The 24785-nt window shown below is 45.1% G+C and overlaps 2 protein-coding genes across 4 annotated transcripts in view; one reads left to right on the forward strand and one right to left on the reverse strand.

Moving 5' to 3' along the window:
• LOC144510808 (sodium/mannose cotransporter SLC5A10-like) overlaps nt 1-617 on the forward strand; it is a 163950-nt gene extending 163333 nt beyond the window's left edge. For both annotated transcript variants that reach the window (XM_078240720.1, XM_078240721.1), the window contains one exon: nt 538-617. In XM_078240720.1, the coding sequence (XP_078096846.1) occupies nt 538-617 (80 nt within the window). The remainder of the gene's footprint in view (nt 1-537) is intronic.
• A 4379-nt stretch (nt 618-4996) lies between these two features.
• Nucleotides 4997-24785, reverse strand: part of LOC144510395 (GRB2-related adapter protein-like) — a 112585-nt gene continuing 92796 nt past the window's right edge. For both annotated transcript variants that reach the window (XM_078239836.1, XM_078239835.1), the window contains exons 4-5: nt 8928-9096; nt 4997-5751 (exon numbers count right to left, since the gene is read on the reverse strand). In XM_078239836.1, coding sequence (XP_078095962.1) covers nt 5566-5751; nt 8928-9096 — 355 coding nt within the window. In that variant the 3' untranslated portion in view covers nt 4997-5565. The remainder of the gene's footprint in view (nt 5752-8927; nt 9097-24785) is intronic.

Here is a 24785-nt window from a genome sequence, read left to right on the forward strand (position 1 = left end):
GCAGAGCCAAGAATTAACACCCTGTTTCCAAACATTATCAGATATTATAAGCATCCTAACATTATTGCTTATTTTCTCATTTTTTAATCTCTTCCCACCGTAAATTTTGTCTTTCCCATATTATTTACTCCTATGTCTCTTGAAGTCTTTTGGTTCCCAAACATTGTTAACAATCACACTATTGGAAAGATCAGAAAATCTTTATATTCAATTTTGGTCATGCTGTCTGGTTCAGAAGAAAAATCAAAGTTGAAATAGTCCGCTACACATCACTTCGCTTTCTAGTGCGTCTGTGGGGTGTGCCCCCTGGAACACTTACACATTACACATTAGTTCCTATCTAAGTAGTTCCTAATGATTTACAGATAATACAGCAATATATACCATTCACGAATTAAGTTATCTTTTTCTCTTGTGCTTTAGGTGCTGAGGAGATGACGCAACAGAAATGGTCATGGATTAACCTGTTCTGCAGTGTTAAGACAAGCAAAGACAACATGCCTGCCCCGAGCAACCTCACTGATATCTATGAGAACCCATTCTGGTCGCGAGTATGTTGTATAAACGCAATCATTCTCATGTGTGTGAATATTTTCCTGTACGCGTACTTCGCTTGAGAAAGGAAATTGTTGCACACCTGAAAGCAGCCTGAACGATAGAATATGTGACATGCGTTGTGTATGGAATGGAATGTCCAATGGAATATACAGAATAATTAATTTCACACAGGTCCCCTCTCCAGTGGAAAGTCCTCAGTATTGTTTTGTTCACTCTTTCTGCAACTTCCTCCAGCCCCACAATCCTCCCAATGTATCCGTGCTCCTCCAATTTTAACCTCCTGTACACCTCTGCGTTTAATTGCCCTGCCATTGGCAGCAATGCCTTTTGCTGCCTTGATTCTAATCTCAGGAATTCTCTTCCTAAACCTTTCCGTCTTTCCACCTCTCCTTCCTTTAAGAGGCACATTGAAACTTATCTCTTTGGAACATTTGTCCTGATATCACCTTACATGGATCAATATCACATTTTGACCGATGACACCCCTGGAGATGTTTTGCTAAATTAAAGGAGTTACATAAATGCAGGTCATAGTTGTTGTATTCTACCTACAACTTTGAGTGCCTTGAGTTCCTTATCCCCATAAACTGAGAATTAATAAATAGTTTTAATTGGTGAACAGACACATGAAAACCGGTCAGTGTGTCACAGACAGGCAGAAAATGCTGGAGGTACACAACGGGCCAATCAGCTACTGTGAAGAGAAAAGACAGGATCCAGGCATTTAGTTTAATTTATTTATTAATGTCACAAGTAGGCTTACATTAACATGGCAATGAAGTTACTGTGAAATTCCACTAGCCGCCACACTCCGGCGCCTGTTCAGGTACACGAAGGGAGAAGTTAGCATGGCCATTGCACCTAACCAGCACTTCTTTCGGACTGTGGGAGGAAACCGGATTACCCGGAGGAAACCCACGCAGACACGGGGAGGATGTGCAGACTCCACACAGACAGTGACCCAAGCCGGGAATTGAACTCGGGTCCCTGGCGATTTCAGGTGTGTTTCAGGCATTTCGGGCTCTGACGAAGGATCATCCTGACTCGAAACTTTCGGTCTCCACGGATGCGGTCAGACCTGCTGCGATTTCCAGCATTTTCTGTTTTTGTTTCAGATTTCAGCATCCGCAGTATTTTGCTTTTATTTCAGGAATGTTCCCTGTTTGAAACTAATGTGAAATAAAAACAATAGTTTTCCTGTCATGGTGTGACATGGGTGACTCGTGTGCAGTTATTAAAAACAACGTTTGTTCAAGAAATTCAGGACTATGGGTGCATCAGTGTCAAGATTAACTGATCGTTTGGTCATAGAATCCTACAGTGCAGAAGTAGGCCATTCAGCCCATCAAGTCTGCACCAACCACAATCCCACCCAGGCCCTATCCCCATAACCCCATATTTACCAGAGCGAGTCCCCCTGACTCGAAGGGACAATTTAGCATGGCCAATCCACCGAACCTGCACATTTTTGGACCGTAGCACCCAGAAGAAACCCACGCAGACACCGGGAGAACGTGCAGACTCCACACAGATAGTGACCCAAGCTGGAAATCGAACTTGGGTCCCTGGCGCTGTGAGGCAGCAGTGCTAACCGCTGTGCCACCATACTGCCCATAGCTAACTATTAAACTCAGCGGACTCTTTCACTATTGAATTTAGATAATAAATCATCCTGTTGTCATTAACCATTTAGCAGGATGACTAGAAAATGTAGCAACAGTGGACGAGAGGTGTAAAACTGGCTGCAAATTTTGTTGTTGTTTATATCCAAGTCAATCCAATCAAAGTCCAATTCAAAGTCTCAACAAGTGGAACATTCCAGATCCAAGCTGACAAGACAGGCTGGCCACTTTCTGTCTCGGGCTTGATCTACAAGATCCAAGCTGATTGGAGTAAGAATTGCACCTGCTCCAAGGCTTGATCCAATGTGCATCTTAGCCAGAAGGCCTAGATGCCACTTTAAAAAATTGCTTCAAATGAAGCCTCAGTGTAACCTCATGACTTTGGCCAAGTGCAGCACACCAAAGCTACACTTGATCTTAGCCAAAAGGCCGAGAAGCAGCAAAATTACTAATGTACTGCCTACCTTATCAGTAAAGGTAGAAAGACTGGTCTGCAGGACCCACGCTTGAAAAAGGTGCTGTGTTCTTTCCATATACAAATAAAGAGGCCTAACCTGTTTGAGACCTCCTCCCCAAAACGGAGCTGCCAAAATAAAACCAGTCGTCCATACCTGCAGCCTAATCAGGGAAACACACACCATTGGCAAACACCATCAAGAAGTAAAAAAAATGTACTTGAATGTTTCCTCCCAGTGGAGCCAGAGACCATTGCTTCCTCCCGGTCTAGCCCCCCCACCCTTCCCATTCCATACCGTCCCCCCGACCCCGTCTTCGTCACCTCCCTCCTCAATCACTTCTCTCCCTCCGAATCACCTACCTCACTTCCAATCAACCCCTTTCTCTTCCCTCTCAATTGCCCCGTCACTTTTAAATTCATAGAACCTCTGCAGTATAGGAGGTCATTCGGCCCATCGAGTCTGCACTGACAACAATCCCACCCCATGTATTTACCTTGCTAATCCCTCTAACAAAAAGGGGCAATCCAGCATGGCCAACCAACCTAACCCGCACATCTTTGGAGTGTGGGAGGAAACGGGAGCACCCGGAGGAAACCCACGCAGACACGGAGAGAACGTGCTAACTCTACAGTCAATCGAGGATGGAATTCTACCCGGGTCCCAGGAGTTGTGAGGCAGCAGTGCTAACCACTGTGCCACCGTGCTACCCAAGATCACCTCTCCTGTTCCCCAATCAGTCCCACCCTCCTAATCTCTGCCCTGCCCTACTTGATCACTCATCTCCAAAATGATTGCATGCATTCCAGCTTTCATCAATGACCGCCTTCCCCCAACTGCTCAGCCCCCACCACACTCCCTCCACTGACATGCCTATCCTCAAGATGCCCAGAGCTCCCAACCAGTTGTCAAGCAACTGACGCTTCATTATCATGATTCATGGCTGTCAGTCAAACGCTTGTTTTTCCATCACCAATATGTTTGTAACCAATGAAACCAAAGTTTTCAAAGAAAGTTATAATTTTAAAAAAATAGTCCTATGAGTTTACACTTGTGTAGCCCACACAAGTGTCCTAAAGATTAATCTTCAACTCCTAGAGATGGGCTAGGCCAATGCCTAAGATCTGGTCACTTACTTCCCTGTATGAGCACTGTAAATTGTCTGTCGCACGTTATGGCCCTTGGGGTTACCATTGACCAGAATCTCAACTGGATTCACCACATAAACACAGTGGCTGCAAGAGTAGATCAGAGACTAGCTATACGGCCTCCTGACTCCCCAAAGCCCATCCACAAAGCACAAGTCAGGAGTGTAATGGAATACTGCCCACTTGCCTGGATGTTCCAACAACACTCCAGGACCTTGACTCCATCCAGGACAAAGCAGCCCCGCTTGAATGGCACCACATCCACAAACATCCACTCCCTCCACCACCGATGCTCAGTAGCAGCAGTGTGTACTATCTACAAGACACACTGCAGGAATCCACCAAAGATCCTTCGACAGCACCTTCCAAACCCACGACCACTTCCATCTAGAAAGACAAGGACAGCAGATACGTGGGGGCACCATCACCTGCAAGTTCCCCTCCAAGCCACTCACCATCCTGACTTGGAAATATATCGCTGTTCCTTTGCAGCCGCTGGGTCAAAATCCTGGAATTCCCTCCCTAACAGCATTGTGGTCAACCCACAGCACGTGGACTGCAGCGATTCAAGAAGGCAGCTCACCGCCACCTTCTCAAGGGCAACTAGGGATGGGCAATAAATGCTGGCCAGCCAGCGACACCCATGTCCCACGAATGAATAAAATAAAGGCCCAAAATTGGATGTGCGTCAAGTCAGCCCTTTGCGGAGGCCCAAATCAACCAATTTCTAGGCCGTTGTGTTTTTCAATTGCTGCTCAGTTAGGCAGTCACACGGCAGGTGTTTGTTGGCTGAAAGAAAGAGGTGAATAAAGAACTGTATTCATTTTTATTGAAGGGACTGTATATCTCCAGTCAGCGATCGAGATGAAAGGATAACACAAGTAATTGCTCTTATCACTCAATGTGACATCTTCTACTTTCAGCAGCAGATAATGGATATTTCTGAGTTAATAACGCGCACAGGATTTATCTTATTCTGTCAATTCTAAAGCTGCCTCTGGCTGCACTGGTTTTCCTGTATCAGTCAAAGTTAAAATTTACAGCTCTGTCAACTGGCTGCTTTCCCAAGTACTGCGCCTGGGTGTGTACTGCAATATTTTAGCAGGTTGCACAAGGAACTCTTACCAACTTGGTCCTTTATCAAGGGTAGCTATATAAGACAAAAGGCCCTGAATCAACATCCCAAACAAAACAAGAGCAAAGCCACACATTTGAGACACTATATGCTTTATTTGTTTCACTCCAAACTAAGACGCCCTCTTGTTCAGTATGGACAAAACTAGAATTTATTTTTTAATTGTCCCTTTCGGGCAACAGACCTCCAAATTATACATACAAACTGGGAGAGATGCTGTCAATAATGTCAAACATGCATTGCAAGGTTGTACAACCGTTCAGGGTCTGTGTATATATATATATATATATATATTCTCGGATCACCAGCTAATTTCTCAGGAATTATTGTAGATTCAGTATTCAAATCAGGTTGCAATGATCCAAGTGGAAAGCAAATAAAGTCACGCACAAAGAATAGTCAGCAGAAGAAACACATGGTCCAACTATTTGTAGTTTTGTGCTCAGGTCAAGAGAGAGAGAGAGTGTGCATTTATATGGCGACTTCCACGAACTCGGGACGGCCCAAGGCACTTTACAGTCAATGGTGTGCAGCTCGAAGTGGAGTCGCTCTGGCAAGAATCAGGTGGGATGTTCAAACAGAAGAAGAGGCAAGCACAAGAGGCCGAGGCCTTTCCACTCATGTTCAGACCCGCCGGCAGCCAAGAGTTACTGGACCATCGGTTGGACATAGTTCCGTGGGAAAAAGCCAATGCGACCTCGGCACCTTCCTTTCCACCAGTTTGGGTCCGCGCTCTCCATAACTTCAATGATGTCTCCTCGATAAAAGATCAGCTCTGTTGGATCTTGGGGAGCAAAGTCAAAGCACGCCTGGACGTGTTCGGGCTTCTGTAACTAAAGCGAAAGAGCGATTTTTTAAAAAAAGACTCTATTAGTGTCACAAGCAGGCTTACATTAACACTGAAAATCCTCTAGTCGCCACACTCCGGCGCCTGTTTGGGTACACTGAGGGAGAATTTAGCATGGCCAATGCACCCAACCAGCATGTCTTTCGGACAGTGGGAGGAAACCGGAGCACCCGGAGGATATCCACGCAGACACGGGGAGAACGTGCAAACTCCGCACAGACAGTGACCCAAGCTGGGAATCGAACTCGGGTCCCTGGCGCTGTGAGGCAGCAGTGTTAACCATTGTGCCTTCGCGCCACCCCATGAGACCAATAGTTCAGTCATTTAAATGAGACAACACAGAAATGGTAGGATACCCCACTGGAATTTGATTTGATTTATTATTGTCACATGTATTGGGATACAGTGAAAAGTATTGTTTCTTGCGCGCTATACAAAGCATACCGTTCATAGAGTACATAGGGGAGAAGGAATGGTTTGTAGAGGTTAGAATTACAGCTAAAATACTGCTAAGGATTTGGGAGGAGACCAGGAGGTGAAGATAATTTTTTTTTAATGTAGCGAGTTATGACCTGGAAAGCACTACCTGAATGGGAGCAGATTCAATAGTAACTATGAAAAGGAAATTGTGGGCAGACTTGAAAGAGAAAGCTTACAGGGCTACAGGGAAACGACAGGAGAGTAGGGTTAATTAGATAGCATTCTGAAAGAATTGATACACAGTACAATGTGTCAGTTTGATGCTACATCAGATAATGTCTCTATCCATTGTAAGAGCCAATCAATTGTACCCTACTTTGGACTGGATGGAAATAAAAACATAGAAGATAGGAGCAGGAGGAGGCCGTTCGGCCCTTCGAGCCTGCTCCGCCATTCATCACCATCATGGCTGATCATCCAACTCAGTAGCCTAATCCTGCTTTTTCCGCATAACTTTGATCCCATTCGCCCCAAGTGCTATATCCAGCTGCCTCTTGTTTTGGCATCAACTACTTCCTGTGGTAATGAATTCCATTGGCTCACCACTCTTTGGGTGAAGAAATGTCTCCTCATCTCCATCCTAAATGGTCTACCCTGAATCCTCAGACTGTGACCCCTGGTTCTGGACTCCCCCCACCATCGGGAATATCCTCCCTGCATCTACCCTGTCTAGTCCTGTTAGAATTTTATAAGTCTCTATGAGATCCCCCCCTCATTCATCTGAACTCCAGTGAAAACAATTCTGACCTAGTCAATCTCTCCTCATATATCAGTCCCGCCATCCCTGGAATCAGCCTGGTAAACCTTTGTAGATCATGTACTGTCATGTAGAACAGAGCCAAACGCACTTATGAGCCAAGAGCAAAATGTACATGGGCGGTATGGTGGCACACTGGTTAGCACTGCTGCATCACAGTGCCAGGGACCTGGGTTCAATTCTGGCCTCGGGTGACTGTGTGGAGTTTGCACATTCTCCCCATGTCTGCGTGGGTTTCCTCCGGGTGTGCTGGTTTCCTCCCACAGTCTAAAGATGTGCGGGTTAGGTGGATTGGCCATGCTAAATGGACCCTTAGTGTCAGGGGGACTGGCAGGCTAAATATGTGGGGTCCCAGGATAGAGCCTGGGTGGGATTGTGGTCAGTGCAGGCTCGATGGGCTGAATGGCCTCCTTCTGCACTGTAGGAATTCTACGTTCAGCATAGCAGAATGGAATCATTATAACACATACAACGGAAAAGTAAACACTCAAAGACTTAATTTGCTGATTCGAGTTTCAACAAACACTTTGGAAAAATATTTGCTTCAGTTAGTTCACTCGAGTAATGGAATTATTGTTGGTTAAGGAAAGACAGGACATTGGAGCCCATTGGAATATGATTGACAGCCTGGGGAAAATTGACATATCCCTCTTCACTGCCTGCCCAGAATCAATACTGGCGTCTCTCTCTCTCCCTCTCTTTGGAAATTACAGCAATAGGAATTGGCTGAACAAGTATTAGAACTATAGAAAAGTTACAGCACAGAAAGATGCCATTCAGCCCATCTTGTCCATGCCAGGTGCACCCAGGTGCTCTTTCTAATCCCACGTTCCTGCACCTGGCCCATAGCCCTGTAGTTTACAGCAGTTAAGGTGCAGATCCAGGTACGTTTTGGACGTGTTTAGGGTCTCTGCCTCCACCACCAATTCAGGCAGCAAATTTCACACACCCACCACCCTCTGCGTAAAAGACGTTCTTCCTCATGTTCCTTCTACACCTCCTGCCAGTTATCTTGCATCTATGTCCCCTGGTTCTAGAATTCTCCACCAAGGGAAACAATTTTATCCTGTCCACTCTATCTGTTCTTCTCATAATTCTGTACACCTCTATCAATTCACCCCTCAGCCTTCTTTGTTCCAAGGAAAATAACCCCGACCGATCCAATCTCTCATCATAGCTACATTTTTCTAGCCCTGGTAACATTCTTGTAAACCTCCTGTTATGATCAGACAGGCAGTCATTGCATCCCTCGAAGAGGCACAATGAAGGATACATGCGCCTTGCACAAATAGCAAGAATACCTGGCAGAGGTTTGCATTATACTGGAGATACACTGGCCATAAATGAGAAAGTTTAAAGTTTATTTATTAGCATCACAAGTAGGCTTACATTAACACTACCATGAAGTTGTGAAAACACCCTAGTCACCACACTACGGTGTCTGTTCGGCTACACTGAGGGAGAATTGAGCATGGCTAATGCACCTAACCAGCACATCTTTCAGACTGTGGGAGGAAACCGGAGCACCCGGAGGAAACCCATGCAGACACGAGGAAAACGTGCAGACTCCACGTGCAGACAGTCACCTGAGCTGGAATAAAACTCAGGTTCTTGTTGCTGTGAGGCAGCTGTGCTAACCACTGTGCCACTGTGCCACCCACCAGGAATTACCAGGGATAGGTGTTATTTGTGCCAGCAACCATCAGGCTTGAATTAAGTGGAAGAAAACATGAGCTCAATGCAGGATCCACTGATTAGGCAAAGCCAAGGTTTTGCTTTAAATTCTGAAGATTTTGTAGGGGCAAGCCAATAGATAAGGTTGAGGTCCTAGGACAGAACCTGTAAGGATATGTACAGAATTAAATATATAAAGTTGATTTCAAGAAATACAATGCAACCCCCAGCTCAATTTGCATATAACATACCTCTTCATCAGGTTTTGTGTCTCTCAGGAAAATCTGTTGTTTCTTTGCAATGGTTGTGGTTCTGTAGAAGTCCACCAGCTCATTCAGGGAATGAAACTTCTCTTCCCACAAGTAATATTTGCCTTCTTTATCACGAAGAACCTTAAAGTGTTGCACATGTTTTCCGTAGCTGTGGGAAAAGGTCAAGCTCTTTGAGAATGCAGGTTTCACATTTACAATCGGTGTTCCAATTCGACTCACACTGAATGCGCACGGTGAATATTACATGGATCACAATTGTATCGAAGCACCTCAGAGTGCAACTTGATCTTTGTAGTCAACAAGGGAGGCGATGGCCCAGTGATATTATCGCTAGACTATTAATCTAGAAACTCAGCTAATGTTCTGGGGACCCGGGTTAGAATCCCGCCACGGCAGATGATGGAATTTGGATTCAATAAAAAAAGTCAGGAATTAGGAATCTACTGATGACCTTGAAACCATTGTTGATTGTCGGAAAAACCCATTTAATGTCACTAATGTCCTTTAGGGGAGGAAATCTGCTGTCCTTATCTGGTCTGCCCTACATCTGACTCCAGAGCCACAGCAATGTGGTTGACTCTCAACTGCCCTCTGAAATGGCCGAGCAAGCCACTCATTTCAAGGGTGACTAGGGATGGACAATAAATGCTGGCCAGCCAGTGCCGCCCATGTCCCATGAATTAATTTTTAAAAACTTAAATACCATTGCACCCTTTGTAATGACCATTTCGAAATAGAACATAGAACAGTACAGCACAAAACAGGCCCTTCGGCCCACGATGTTGTGCCGAGCTTTATCTGAAACCAAGATCAAGCTATCCCACTCCCTATCATCCTGGTGTGCTCCATGTGCCTATCCAATAACCCCTTAAATGTCTGTAATGTTTCTTTGACCGTACAGAAGCACCTCAGAGTGTAACATGATCTATGTCGAAACCTGAATATTATTGCACTTTGTTTGATGGCCACTTTGAAATGTTCTTTCAGATATTTTAGGAAAAAATAATATTGATAGAGATATAAACAGCATTCTGAGACAGGTACAGATATTAACAAGCCCAATTACCTGTCCTGTATATATGATATCCATCTGTCAGCTATTTTAAAGCATGTATTACTTTAAAATGGGTATCCTCACCAACACCACATACCATTTCCCCATCACTCCTGCATTTGCTGACTGCATTAGCTCCCGGTCCCCAAAAAACCTGATCTTTAAGTTTCTCATTCTAGTGTTCAAATCCATCGACAGGCTCTCCCAATTTCTGTAACCTCCTCCAGCCCTCCGAAAGCTCTGCATTTCCCCAATTCTGGTCCCTTCCGCACTCCAGACTTCCCTTGTCCCTTTACTGATAGTTGCCCAGCTCCACACTATGGAATTCCTTCCTGAAACCTTTCCATCTTTCTCTCTCTTCACCAATAAGAACATAAGATCATTAGAAATAAGAGCAGGAGCAGGCAATTCAGCCCCTTGAGCCTGCTTCACCGTTCAATAAGATCATGGCTGATCTGACTGCAGCTTTAACTCCATTTTCCTACGAGTGCTCCATAACCCTTGACCCCCTTATCAATCATAAATCTGTCTAATGCAGCCTTAAATATATTTAGGCTCTAATTATCTTTGTATAAGAGAATTCCAAACATTAAGGCTGGAACCTTACTACCGTTCATGCCGATGGGATTGTCCCATCCTGCCACAGGGAACGGAGATTTGGCTGGTTGCCAAATTCTCCGACTTCGCTGCAGTGGGAGCTTGGTGTGAACGGCCAGTAAGATAGCGCCCTAACAATCCCCTGAGCAGAGAAATTTCTCCTCATCTCCATCTTAAATGGGGTGACTCTTTATTTTGAAACTGTGCCCCCTGGTTCTAGGTTCCCCCACAAGGGGAAACAGCAACTCTGCAGCTACCCTGTCAACCCCCCCTCAGAACCTTTTGCTTCAATAAGATCATCTCTCACTCTTCTAAACTTCAAGGACCAACCTGCTCAATCTTTCCTCATAAGACGAACGTTTGATCCCAGGAATCAGCCTCATGAACCACCACGGTCATTAAAATCCACCTCTTTGGCTAGGCTCGTGGCTACCCGTCCCAATCTACTTACCTGATTTCTGTCTATTTTTTTCTGTTTCATTACACTCATGAAACACTTTGGGATAGTTTCCGATGGGAAAGATGTGATGTAAATACAAGTTGTTGTTTAATACCTCCACTAAGATCAGAGACAAGTAACAATTGCACAAAGACCCAATACCACCAACAGGGGCGGCTGGCACAGTGGTTAGCATTGCTGCCTCACAGCGCCAGGGTCCCGGGTTCGATTCCAGCCTCGGGTCACCGTCTGTGTGGAGTTTGAACATTCTCCCCGTGTCTGCGTGGGTTTCCTCCGGGTGCTCCGGTTTCCTCCCGCACTCCAAAGATGTGCAGGGTTAGGTGGATTGACCATGCTAAATTGCCCCTTAGTGTCAAGAGGATTAACAGGGTAAATACATGGGGGTTACGGGGATGAGGCTTGGGTGGGACTGTTGTCGGTGCAGGCTCGATGGGCCGAATGGCCTCCTTCTGCACTGTAGGGTTTCTACGATTCAGAAATTTCTTTCAACCCCAGTGGTTTCACAGAGATAATGACAAGAACATTCTTGTCACATCAGAGCGGTAAACTATGACCTGGTTCAAAAGCAGTTTTGCTGCAAAGTATTTCTGAGGAAAATAAATCATTCGGTTTTTTATTCTTTCAATGAAGGACAGCAAGTTTCTAGTCTTGCTGAACGAAAACTAGTATAAACAGAAAACAAACGATTTGGACTGCAGCCACCAGTAAAGTGCCAGCCACCATTAGTCTTTCTGCAACGCTCTGCAATCGCAATAGTTTTACACACCTCGGGCCTTGGAATGAGACTCCTCTTACAGTGCCAATATTTGGGAAAATTATCCGCATGATTTTCTTGCAGGCTTGTCATCACCAATCGTCGGAATCGTGCCAGCGTTTACTCCGGTGGGACAAAGCTCTGTCGACAATGGTGGGACCATAAGGTCCCGCCGCCAAGGAGCAGCACACCATCTCCCACCGCCGTGAAACATGCCGCGGAGAGGGAGAAAAATCCCGCCCACAGCATTGAGTTGGCCGAACTAATTTCATATAGATTAAGATTGGCACCCCCAAATTCAGGGCGTATATGTACCCCAATCTCAGATAAATGATAGCATGCTAAACAATGGCATTGCCCAGTCCCAATTTAAAGATAGATCAAGAACCATTTATGTGAAATAGGAGGCACACCGCAACATTTATTTCTTAGCCGTTCCTTCTTTCTTTCTCCTTTCTCTGTGGCGTTTATTTTTTTCTCTTTCTCGTTAGACCTATAGAACAAATGGCATGGCAAACAACCTCATAGCCCCCCTTGACGGAGGAATAGAGGCAAATGGGCTAAGAGGACCTATTCTCACTTGGCGCTTAGATACTTATGTAATGGGCAAAGGCTTGATTATACAGACAGCTGGCCTAGTAAATCGGAGGAGATTACAAAACCGTGAAGGAATGGGTCCAAAGCCCAGTACTGTTATGAATGCTCTACAACACGTTTCTAAACAAGCAGGACTACCCAGGTCAATAGCCACTGTGGACTTTAAAGATAAAAATTGTATTAGTTTAATTGAAGATCTACTTGAATTATAATTGTCTTACTAAGAAAGCAAGTGCTTGGCATACATGGATTGAAGCAGTCCGTGTCCAAACGCAGCAAGACCTGGACAATATCCATGCTTGGGCTGACAAGTGGCAAGTAACATTCGCACCACACATGTCCAGGCGATGACTATCTCCAACAAGAGAGGATCTAACCATTGCCCCTTAATATTCAATGGCATTACCATTACTGAATTCCCCACTATCAAAGTCCTGGGGGTTACCACCAACCAGAAACTGAACTGGATCAGCCATATAAATACTGTGGCTACAAGCGCAGGTCAAAGGCTAGGAATCCTGTAGCACTAAGATCACCTGCTGACTCCCCAAAGCCTGTCCACCATCTACAAGGAGTGTGATGGAATACTCTCCCTTGGCCTGGATGGGTGCAGCTCCAACAACAATAAGTAGCTTGATGCCATCCAGGACAAAGCAGTCCACTTGATTGGCACCTCAGTCACAAACATCTATTCCCTCCACCTATCACGCATAGTGGCAGGAGTGTGTACCATCTACAAGATGCAATGCAGGAACTCACCAAGACTCCTTGGTAGCTGCCAAAACCTATGACTGCTACCATTGAACAAGGGCAGCAGACACATGGGAACATCTTGGATGTTTCTCTCCAAGTCACTCACCATCCTGATTTGGCCGTTCCTTCACGGTCCCTGGGTCGAAATCCTGAAAATTCCCTCTCTAACAGCACTGTGGGTGTACCTACACCACATGGACCACAGTGGTTCAAGAAGGCAGCTCATCACCACCTTCTCGAGGGCAAATAGGGATGGGTAATAAATGTTGGTGACGTCCCATGACTGAATAAATAAAAATGGGATGTGTTTAAAACCAATCATGAATCATAATTGGCCTTTGTTTCTCTGGGAATATAAGAGGAAGAAGTCTCACAACATCAGGTTAAAGTCCAACAGGTTTATTTGGTAGCACAAGCCACAAACTTTCAGACTCGCCTGATGAAGGAGCAGTGCTCAAAAAGCTTGTGACTTGTGCTACCAAATAAACCTGCTGGACTTTAACCTGGTGTTGTGAGACTTCTTACTGTGCTTACCCCAGTCCAACACCGGCATCTCCACATCAATATAAGAGGAAGCCAGGCAGGATTTCAGAATCACGCATTATGCTCAGGATTTGAGCTGATAATTATAACTTTGATTATTTCACAAAATGCTTATTCAAGAAAGAACATGATCCCACTGTAACCGTGCTTAATATAACTGCAGCATAGCATACTATTTGGGTGCTGAACATCTGGTGCGAAACAACTTTATTATAGCACCATGAACACAGTAAAACTTTGTAATGTGCTTCACAGGAGCATAATCAGACAAAAAGATTGACACTAAGACAAAGAAGGAGACATTAAGGTAGGTGACCAAAAGTAGGAGAGAAGTAAAGAAGCAGAGGGGATGCAGAGGGTGGCACGGTGACAGAGTGGTTAGCACTGCTGCCTCACACACCAGGGACCCTGGTTTAATTCCCGGCTTGGATCACTGTCTGTGTGGAGTCTGCACATTCTCCCCGTGTCTGCGTGGGTTTCCTCCGGGTGCTCTGGTTTCCTCCCACAGTCCGAAAGACGTGCTGGTTAGGTGCATTGGCCATGCTGAATTCTCCCTCAGTGTACCTGAACAGGCACCGGAGTGTGGCGACTCGGGGATTTTCACAGTAACTTCATTGCAGTGTTAACTTAAGACTACTTGTGGCACTAATAAATAAATAAACTTTAGTGAAGAAATATATTTGCTTAAGATCCAGTGGAAGGTGTTATGTATTTTGGGGCATCGCCCCTTCAAGGGAATGGGTCAGGTGATCCTGGATATGGTGATCTACCTGGGGCCCGCCCTGAGAGGCCAGTTGTCCGTTGGAGTGTGGAGTGAGGGAGACCTGTAATAAATACCCGTGTTCCCTGATATCTAAAGTTTATTTATTAGTCACAAGTAAGGCTTACATTAACACTGCAATGAAGTTACTGTGAAATTCCCCTAGTCACCTGTCAGTAAGTGAGTTCTTGAGGATACATCTCAGTAGTAAAGAATTTAATAGGCCTTCAATGATGTCGGAGAGATTGTTCGCGTTGCTCGACAGGCCAGCATTAGGGGGACACAGAGTCCTTAGGGGATGGTAGAGCTGGAGGAGGTTAGCATGTTCCTGTAGAAATTGATCCAGTTTTGACCACCCCATCATTGACATTTGAATGTGTTGTTTTCATTGTAGCAGAGAAAACTGAGGGGGCGACCTGATCAAGGTGTACAAGATTATGAGGGACATGGACAGAGTGGATAGGGAGCAGCTGTTCCTCTTAGTTGAAGGGTCAGTCATGAGGGGACATAGGTTCAAGGTGAGGGGCAAGAGGTTGAAGGGGGATCTGAGGAAAAACTTTTTTACCCAGAGGGTGGTGACGGTCTGGAATGCGCTGCCTGGAAGGTGGTGGAGGCGGGTTGCCTTACATCCTTTAAAAAGCACTTGGATGAGCACTTGGCACATCATAACATTTGGGGCTATGGGCCAAGTGCTGGTAAATGGGATTAGGTGGGGACGTTAGGTGTTTCTCATGTGTCGGTGCAGACTCAATGGGCCAAAGGGCCCCTTCTGCACTGTTATGATTCTATGATGACCATTAATCTGAAATAGGCTTTTCATCAATGTTGAAACTTGCAATCATCTACGGTTAACTTTATTCGAGGAAACCAAAAGAGAAAATGTTGGAAAATCTCAGCAGGTCTGGCAGCATCCGTAAGGAGAGAAAAGAGCTGACGTTTCGAGTCCAGATGATCTTTTGTCAAAACTCATTTGGACTCGAAACGTCACCTCTTTTCTCTCCTTACAGATGCTGCCAGAACTGCCGAGGCTTTCCAACATTTTTTCTTTTGGTTTCAGATTCCAGCATCCGCAGTAATTTGCTTTTATTAGAGGAAAACTTGGGTGAAGAACTGAGGCTCGTGGTAAAGGATCTGTTGTTAAGTGGTCTCAAATACATTTCTTCAACTCATCCTTCAGGTTACCTTTGCTCATTTGATTCATCCAATCCATCGGAAGATTAAAATCACCCACAATTGTAGCAGCATATTTCTTACAATCCCAAATATTCCTTGGTTTATGCTCTGCCCTACATTGTAGCTAATATTAGGGGGGGCTAATAAATGACTTCTTTCCCTTGCTATTTGTTATTTCCGCCCAAACTGATTCTACATCTTGATCTTCTGAGCCAAGATCATTTCTCAGTTACCGTATCAATCTCATCCGTTCTTAACACAACGGCTCCGCCTCATTTTCCTTTCTTCTTATTTTTCTGAAATGTCAAGTACCTTTCGATTCCCAGCCTTGGAGTCCTTACGGATTCAATATTAACTTTGGTACAGAAGGGTAGGCTGAGGGGGGAATGTGTTTTTTGTCCAGGAAAAGGAATCCACTGCGACCAATTATATTGAAGTCTCACTTTCCCAGAGTTCTTGAGAGTGAATGTGTAACAGGAGGGCGCTGCCCACCTGTGAGAATGGGATTGCAGGTGAAGTTGTGGAGGAGCGCCTTCCATCAAAATCTACATTGTTACTGTCGGCCCCTGATTAAAGTAAAGAACAAGGAACAAAGAAAATTACAGCACAGGAACAGGCCCTTCGGCTCTCCAAGCCTGCACCGGCCATGCTGCCCCGACTGAACTAAAACCCCCTACCCTTCCCAGGACCATATCCCTCTATTTCCATCCTATTCTTGTATTTGTCAAGACGCCCCTTAAAAGTCACTATCGTATCTGCTTCCACTACCTCCCCCGGCAGCGAGTTCCAGGCACCCACCACCCTCTGTGTAAAAAAGCGTGCCTTGTCCTTTAAACATTGCCCCTCGCACCTTAAACCTATGCCCCCTAGTAACTGACTCTTCCACCCTGGGAAAAAGCTTCTGACTATCCACTCTGTCCATGCCCCTCATAATCGTGTAGACTTCTATCAGGTTGCTGAGAGAAGGGAAGGTGATGTCAGAATTGGAGGAGTGCCAGCTTTAATTTGATTTATTTGCCTCATTCATTGGCCTTAATTTTCATATACAACATTTCATAATGCTGCTAATTTAAAAGTCAAACCACACCATTGGCCAATGGTGAAATCATCAAGCACAGACAGATTATAGTTTGGCTCGAGTCAGTGAAACAAGTGTCAGCCTGGAATATGTCCTCGGGGTGAGGCTTTGATGTAACAACTCCAAGGACCGCCAGCAGAGCCAGGCTGACAAGACGGGAGATCTGATGTAGGTCGGGCAATCTTACAACAGTCTGCAACAATGAATGGAGTGACTTCACTTTCAAAGGAACTAAAAGACTTTGTTAGGAGCGACAAGTAGGGGCACAACATTTAGCTGCCTCTCCTGTTCTCCACCTAACACCTCCGTACCCACCCAGAGTCTCAATCTGAGGACCTAAAGGCTTAAACTAGTGAAAATCAAAGGCAGGATTGATTGGATAAATTGTTGGAAACGTGGGGAACTTTTGACTATTTCTTACCAAACACTGCATGTACTGACACTCCATTGAGAGAGTTTTGGGTGGCACGGTGGCACAGCGCCAGGGACCCGGGTTCAATTCCAACCTTGCGTCATTGTCTGTGTGGAGTCTGCATATTCTCCCCATGTCAGTGTGGGTTTCCTCCCACACTTCAAAGATGTGCTGGACAGGTGGATTGGCCATGCTAAATTGACCCATAGCCAAAATTTTACCGTCCCACCCGCCACAGGAGTTGGAGCGGGTGAGGAGCGGACCATGGGAAGGTCTGTTGACCTCGGGCAGGATTTTACGGTTTCGGGATGAGCGAGACTGTAAAATCCCACCCACAGTGTCAGGGTAAATACGTGGAGTCATGGGGATAGGGCCTGGGTGGGATTGTTGTTGGTGCCGACTGGATGGGCTGAATGGTCTCCTTCTGCACTGTGGGGATTCAATGATTCTTTTCCTTTTGAATGAATGAAGAGCTTTTGACTATTTAGTTACTGGACGATTTTAAGCAGCAAGAAAAGAAACAGAAAGGATTCCGTTGTAGAAGGAAGGTCAAACATGAATTAATACCAAACTTACAGTCAAAACATGTTCAGGTGTTTTTTTAAAATTCATTCATGGGACATGGGACATGGGCATTGCTGGCTGGCCAGCATTTATTGGCCATCCCTAATTGCCCGAGGGCAGTTGAGAGTCAACCACATTGCTGTGGCTCTGGAGTCACATGTGGGCCAGACCAGGTAAGGACAGCAGATTTCCTTCCCTAAAGGACATTGGTGAACCAGATGGGGTTTTCCAACAATCGACAATGGTTTCATAGCCATCAATAGATTCTTAATTCCAGATATTTTATTGAATTCAAATTCTACCATCTGCCGTGGCAGGATTCAAACCCAGATCCCCAGAACATTAGCTGAGTTTCTGGATTAATAGTCTAGCGATAATACCAGACATCTGGAATTAAGATATCTACTGATGACCATGAAATCACTGTCGATTGTCAGAAAAACCCATCTGGTTCACTAATGTCCTTTAGGGAAGGAAATCTGCAGTCCTTACCTGGTCTGGCCTACGTGTGATTCCAGAGCCACAGCAATGTGGTTGTCACTCAACTAGGCCATCGCCTCCCCTACACGTTTAATCAAGTTAAAGCATCGAGTATTTCTTCATCTTCTCTTCGCTATAACCATTGCTCAGACTGATCTTTTACTCTTGGTTTGTAAGAGATACTGTATGTAAATCTTAAGAGGATATTTAATGAGAGGATCTTCAGTACTCAAATGTGATTAGCAGCTGAACATATTTTGACTTGAAGTTTGGTATTAATTCAGGGAGGACCTTCCTTCGAAAAAGGAACTCTTTCTGTAATTTTTCTTCTTTTTACGTGAAAGATAGGAGAACAAGAAAATCTTTCAATAATTAATGCATTTGACTTTTACTTGTTTAAACCTGTAAACATGCAGATTGCAACGCAGGGTGGATGGGAGGTGCAGAGTAGCTGAATAGTGGACTCCGACTAGTTTGCTAACAAAGTCTATTGGCTCGTCTGGAGGTGAAATGAGTCCATTATTATTGCACAATGTTACATAATAGCTCGACCTATACATCAGATCCAAGTCCCAAGTGTGGACACACTAAGCCAAGGGTTAGTGTTGGATATCTCTTACATAAACAACTGAATGATGTGAGTCAGTGTTTGACAGCCTGTCAGTTGCGAAATGCCATTAGCCTGGGTGGAGGGGAAAGGGGGGGCTGGCACGGCAGCACAGTGGTTAGCACGCCTGGTGCTCCGGTTTTCTCCCACAGACCAAAGATTAGGTTGATTGGCTAAGCTAAATTGCCCCTTAGTATCAGGGGGACTAGCTTGGGTAAATGTATGGGGATAGGGCCTGGGTGGGATTGCGGTTCGTGCTTGATGGGCCAAATGGCCTCCTTCTGCAGTGTAGGATTGTAAAATTCTAGGGTAAAGTACATCTTTGACAATTCATATTGATGCAACATCAGAATTTATATCCCGCTGTACGTTGCATTTTAATTGCGATTACAAATCATGCACAGATAATGGAGCAGTCATTATAACCAGGGAGGGGCTTTTAATTTCTGGTCCTGTGGCCATGGAGGGCGGTACGAGAGGCCCCAGTCAATGTTAATCGTTGGATCTGAGGAATGGTTATTGTACTTATCTCCAGCAGGCAGAGGGAGTTTAAAATCGGGGCCAGCCTTGTAGGTTGTAAAATCATCATTCAATGAGTTGATTCTCTGTGTCAATGCTAAGTAAATGATTTACAGGATTAAGTGGCTGTGGGGCTACAACTCAGCCACTTCATGCTTAGGCTTCAACTACAAATCTGCAAAGGTCGGATCAACATTTCACTTTGATCTCCCTTGGCTATCGTAGTAAGCCAACACCTAATGATTACAAACTGAGAAATTTTATTCTAACAATGTTTATTTTTTTTCTATTCATCAATTTGAAGAATGTCTCAACTTTATTGGAACTCATGCATCATCGATTTCAAGTGCTGCCAGTTTTGTGTCGTCACCATGTTTTGATGAGGTTTTACTCAGTAGTTCACCCTGATGAGGCTTTGTTGTTTTTATTCATTCACGGGACATGGGAATCGCTGACTGGCCAGCATTTATTGCCCTTCCCTAGTTACCCTTGGAGGGCAGTTGAGAGTCAACCACATTGCTGTGACTCTGGAGTTACATATAGGCCCCGACCAGGCAAGGACAACAGATTTCCCTCCCTAAAGGACATTAGTGAATCAGATGGGTTTTTCCAACAATCGACAATGGTTTCATGGTCATCAGTAGATTCTTAATTCTAGATACTTTTTCTTATTGAATTCAGGGCGGCATTGTGGCACAGTGGTTCGCGCTGCTGCCTCACAGTGCCAGGGAAACTGGGTTTGATTCCTGGCTTGGGTCACTGTCTGTGTGGAGTCTGCAAACTCTCCCCGTGTCTGCGTTGGCTTCCTCCGGGTGCTCCAGATTCCTTCCACAGTCCAACAGAGGTGTTGATTAGGTGCGTTGGCCATGCTAAATTCTCCCTCAGTGTTCCCGAACAGGCGCCGGAGTGGAGGGGATTTTCACAGTAACTTCATTGCAATGTAAGCATACTTGTGACACTAATAAATAAACTTTTACTTTAAACAAATTCCACCACCTGCCGTGGCAGGATTCGAACCTGGGTCCCCAGAACATTTGCTCAGTTTCTTGATTCATAGCCTAACGATAATACCACCAGGCCATCACCTCTCCTTCAATTATCATTAGTCAATGATAGACTTGAGGTAGTCGATATATAGGCCTAGATTTTCCGCTGCTGATCGTGTTGGGTGGGTTCAACGACGGGAGTGGAAAATATTGCGAGATCAGCCAAATCGCGTTTCACATTGACATAAACACGTGACGCAATTGTCCCTCCCAACCCCACGCCCCATTTCCTTATGTTCCTTATGTTCAACATTTCCTTATGTTCAACATCAGAACATCAGCTCGCACATGGTATAGCCAATTAGTAAAGTCAAGTTTATTTATTAGTCACAAGTAAGGTTTACACTGACACTGCAATGAAGTTACTGTGAAATTCCCCTAGTCGCCACACTCCGGCGCCTGTTCGGGTCTGTGCACCCAACCTGCACGTCTTTCAGAATGTGGGAGGAAGCCAGAGCACCTTGAGGAAACCCACGCAGACACAGGGAGAACGTGCAAACTCCACACAGACAGTGACCCAAGCCAGGAATCGAACCCAGGTCCCTGGCGCTGTGAAGCGGCAGTGCTAACCACTGTGCTACAGTGTCACCTGACTTACTCAAGTCAAAGCTGACTAAGTCTCGTTAACGGAGGGAGACTGGAAATGTTCAATTTCCTGGAACTCTCACAAGGTATCAACCTTTACAACCCTCATTTGAAGTTTATTCAAATGATATAGAGATGTAAATTTCATTAAGCATGATGCTCAGAGAGAGCATGTGAACTATCCTTATAATGCACCATATCAGTCCTGATCTAATGAAAAGGGAACAAATTTTGTACCGCAATAACCTCTCACCATGCTCAATTATATCGCTTCGAATCTAAGGCAGGAAGTTGCTATCAAACAAGTGATTATCTTGTTTCTCAGTGCTTTATCTTAGTGGAGACAATGCCTCTGGAGATTGCTGAGGCAGGGCCACTGATGTGAGCATTTTAAATGCTTGCAGGAGAAAATCCCTCAGTAATTTTCTGGGTTTAACGTGAAATTGCAAGCACCACTGAAAATGGTGCAAAAGATACCAGAATCATGCAGGTAACTTCACATGCAAGGCAGATCTAGCCCAGAGTTAAAGTAAAATGTATTTATTAGTCACAAGTGGGCTTACATTAACACTTCAATGAAGTTACTGTGAAAATCCCCACACTCCAGCATTTGTTCAGGCACACAGAGGGATAATTTAGCATGGTCAATGTACCTAAGTGGCACGTCTTTCAGACAGAGAGGAAACCGGAGCAAACTCACGCAGACATGGGGAGAACTTGCAGACTCCACACAGACGGTGACTCAAGCCAGAGATTGAGCCCAGTTCCCTGGCGCTGTGAGGCAGCAGTGCTAACCACTGTGTCACCGTGCTGCTCCCAAGTTGCAACTGTTCTCAATGCCAACACTATTTGCTTATTTTTGACATGTACCATGGGTTAATTTGGAACAGGTTTCCACAGGCTGGTTGTACCAAATTCTGCTTACTCCCAAGCTTGATGGCTACTGATATCGCAAACACTGAACAGCATCGCATTGAAGTGCTGTTTAAAGAGCCTCTCAACATTCTCCCATTTTTAATCACCATTCAACCAAACATCAGATGGTTGCTAACATCTCCATTTCACGCAGCTCCACCACTGTAGTTGTTTAAATCCTTGCAGGTAAAAGTAGACATTGGCCGAAATTTTCCATTGTTTCCAGCGGGACTGGAAGATCCCACCATCCGACAGTGGCAGGCCATCTCCATCACCACTGCGGGGGGATGGAAAATCCCACCCATTACGTTTGAGCATCCCAGATTCCAATCCTTCCACGACTGTGACCACAGCTTCAGTTGCCCAGGCCCCAAGCTCTGTAACTGCCTCTCTATATCTCTCTGCCTCCCTACCTCACTGTTCTCCTTCAAAACATTCCTTAAAAAACCTACCTGTTTGATCATCTGCCCTGACACCTCCTTATGCAGCCCATGTCGTATTTACTTTTATAATACTCCTGTGAAACACCTTGGGGTATTTTATTCCCATAAAGGTGCTGTATAAATGTAAGTGGCTAATGTGTGCATTTTTCTATCTTACAAATTTCTCACACTTTTATTGCAGGAATATTTTCATAGAACCCACCCTAGAATCATAGAATCCTTACAGTGCAGAAGGAGGCCATTCTGCTCATCGAGCCTGCACTAACTCCTGCACAGGTTTACCCCATGACCCCACATATTTACTCCGCAGATCTTTCCCCCACCCTATCCTCATAACCCCACACATTTATCATGGCTAATCCATCTAATTTACACACCTTGGGACCCTAAGGGGCAATTTAGCGTGGCCAATCCACCTAACCAGCATATCTTTTGGACTGTGGGAGGAAACCCGAACACCCGGAGGAACACCCCACACAGACACAGGGAGAATCTGCAAACTCCACACAGTCACCCGAGGCCAGAATTGAACCCGGGTCCCTGGCGCTGTGAGGCAGCAGTGCTAACCACTGTGCCACCCAGAAAAATGTGGAAAGCTACAGGTGATGTATTTTGCTTGTCTTTAGTGCTCCAACTTTGATAGGGAATGTTTTGTGAACAAAAGGGTGTTTGTTGTCCTCTGCACTTGAACAGTGAACCTATTTCGAAATAGGATCGTAGGGCGGGATTTTCCGGCCGCGCTCTCACCGAAACAGGAAAATCCTGCCCGAGATCAATGGATCTTTGCATGGTCCGGCTCCCACCTGTTACAATTCCTGTGGGGGACGGGACGGGAAAATTCCACCCTTAGAATCATACAGTGCAGAAGAGGCCCTTCGGCCCATCGAATCTGCACCCAAACACGAGAAAGACCTGAACCCCTACCTAATCCCAACTACCAGCATATAGTCTATAGCTTTGAATGTTATGATGTGCCAAGTGCTCCTCCGTGTACATTTTAAAGGATGTGAGGCAACCCACCTCCACCACCCTCCCAGACTGTCACCACCCTCTGGGTAAAAAAGTTTTTCCTCACATCCCCTTGAACCTATGTCCCCTTGTGACTGACCCTTCAACTAAGGGGAACAGCTGCTCCCTATCCACTCTGTCCGTGCTCCTCATAATCCTGTACACCTCGATCAGGTCACCCCCCTCCCCAGTCTTCTCTGCTCCAACGAAAACAACTAGTTTAGTACATAACTCTTACAAGACATCAATCTTTCTTTGATAACATCCCTGTAATTATGCCTTGGGACGTTTCACTATGTTAAAAGGTGCTATATAAATTCAAGTTATTGTTGTGAAGCAACACATACTGCATGATAAAGGTGGAAGGAACTGAGTTGCAAGCTGATGGAACTGAAAATGGCACAGGTTCTGCACAAGCCTGCCATTAACATTTATATTATTTATGCAATTTTAATGGATCATTCTGGAAAGCTGTGCTGGATCAAAACCCTCGGAAGTGCCCAATGTTACTTTGCAGTAAAATTATCCCAATAAGATTATTAGTTGTGCTGTCTTTTGTTTTGTGCTGCACATTTTAACACTGGAAAAATCCGGGATGTTTTCTGGGAGAAAATTTAATTTAATAAATGCCCAACAATTGCACGACTTGAAATTTTGTGATACAAAATCTATTTCTTTTAGGGTGGGCGGGGGGGAGGGGAGATTGAAAACCTCACCCCTGCCGTGCTTTGTGAAACTGGGTGAATTCACTGCTTTTGTAAAGTGATGATGTGAAGTTACTGTGAAAATCCCTTCGTTGCCACACCTTGGTGCCTGTTTGGGTGCACTGAGGGAGAATTTAGTATGCCCAATGCACCCAACCTGCACATCTTTGGGAGGAAACCGGAGCACCCGGAGGACACCCACACAGACACGGGGAGATTTATTTATGCCGGAGATTTATTTTGTAAATTGAGTTTGTGTCTCTGGATGCCCTGTTTGTGAACAGAACTCCCACTTACCTGACGAAGGAGCAGCGCTCCGAAAGCTAGTGGCTGTGAGGCAGTAGTGCTAACCACTGTGCCACGCTCTACGAAGTCTCACAACACCAGGTTAAAGTCCAACAGGTTTATTTGGTAGCAAATTGCCACGCTCTACCACAGAGACAGACAAAGAAAACCAAGTTTTTCCAAGCCTTATTTACATGCAGCATTTAAATTCTTAAAATCTATCCGAGTCCGTGGCTTGACCAAGGAAAAGGGTTTGTGATTGTGGTTGGCTCTTAACTGCCCCCTGAAATGGCTGAGCAAGCCATTCAGTGCAAGGGCAATTAAGAATGGGCAATAAATGCTGGCCCAGCCAGCGATGCCCACATCCCATGAATGATAATATTTAAAAAGTCATTTGAACAGCGCATTTCTGTTCAATGTACTTGGTAATGTCTTGTTTATTCCATCCTCATTCAAAGACAATGACTCAATGCTGAGGCCCATGGCTGCTGTCAACTGTC

The sequence above is a fragment of the Mustelus asterias genome, chromosome 23 (genome assembly GCF_964213995.1).
Source record: "Mustelus asterias chromosome 23, sMusAst1.hap1.1, whole genome shotgun sequence".
Taxonomy (NCBI): domain Eukaryota; kingdom Metazoa; phylum Chordata; class Chondrichthyes; order Carcharhiniformes; family Triakidae; genus Mustelus; species Mustelus asterias.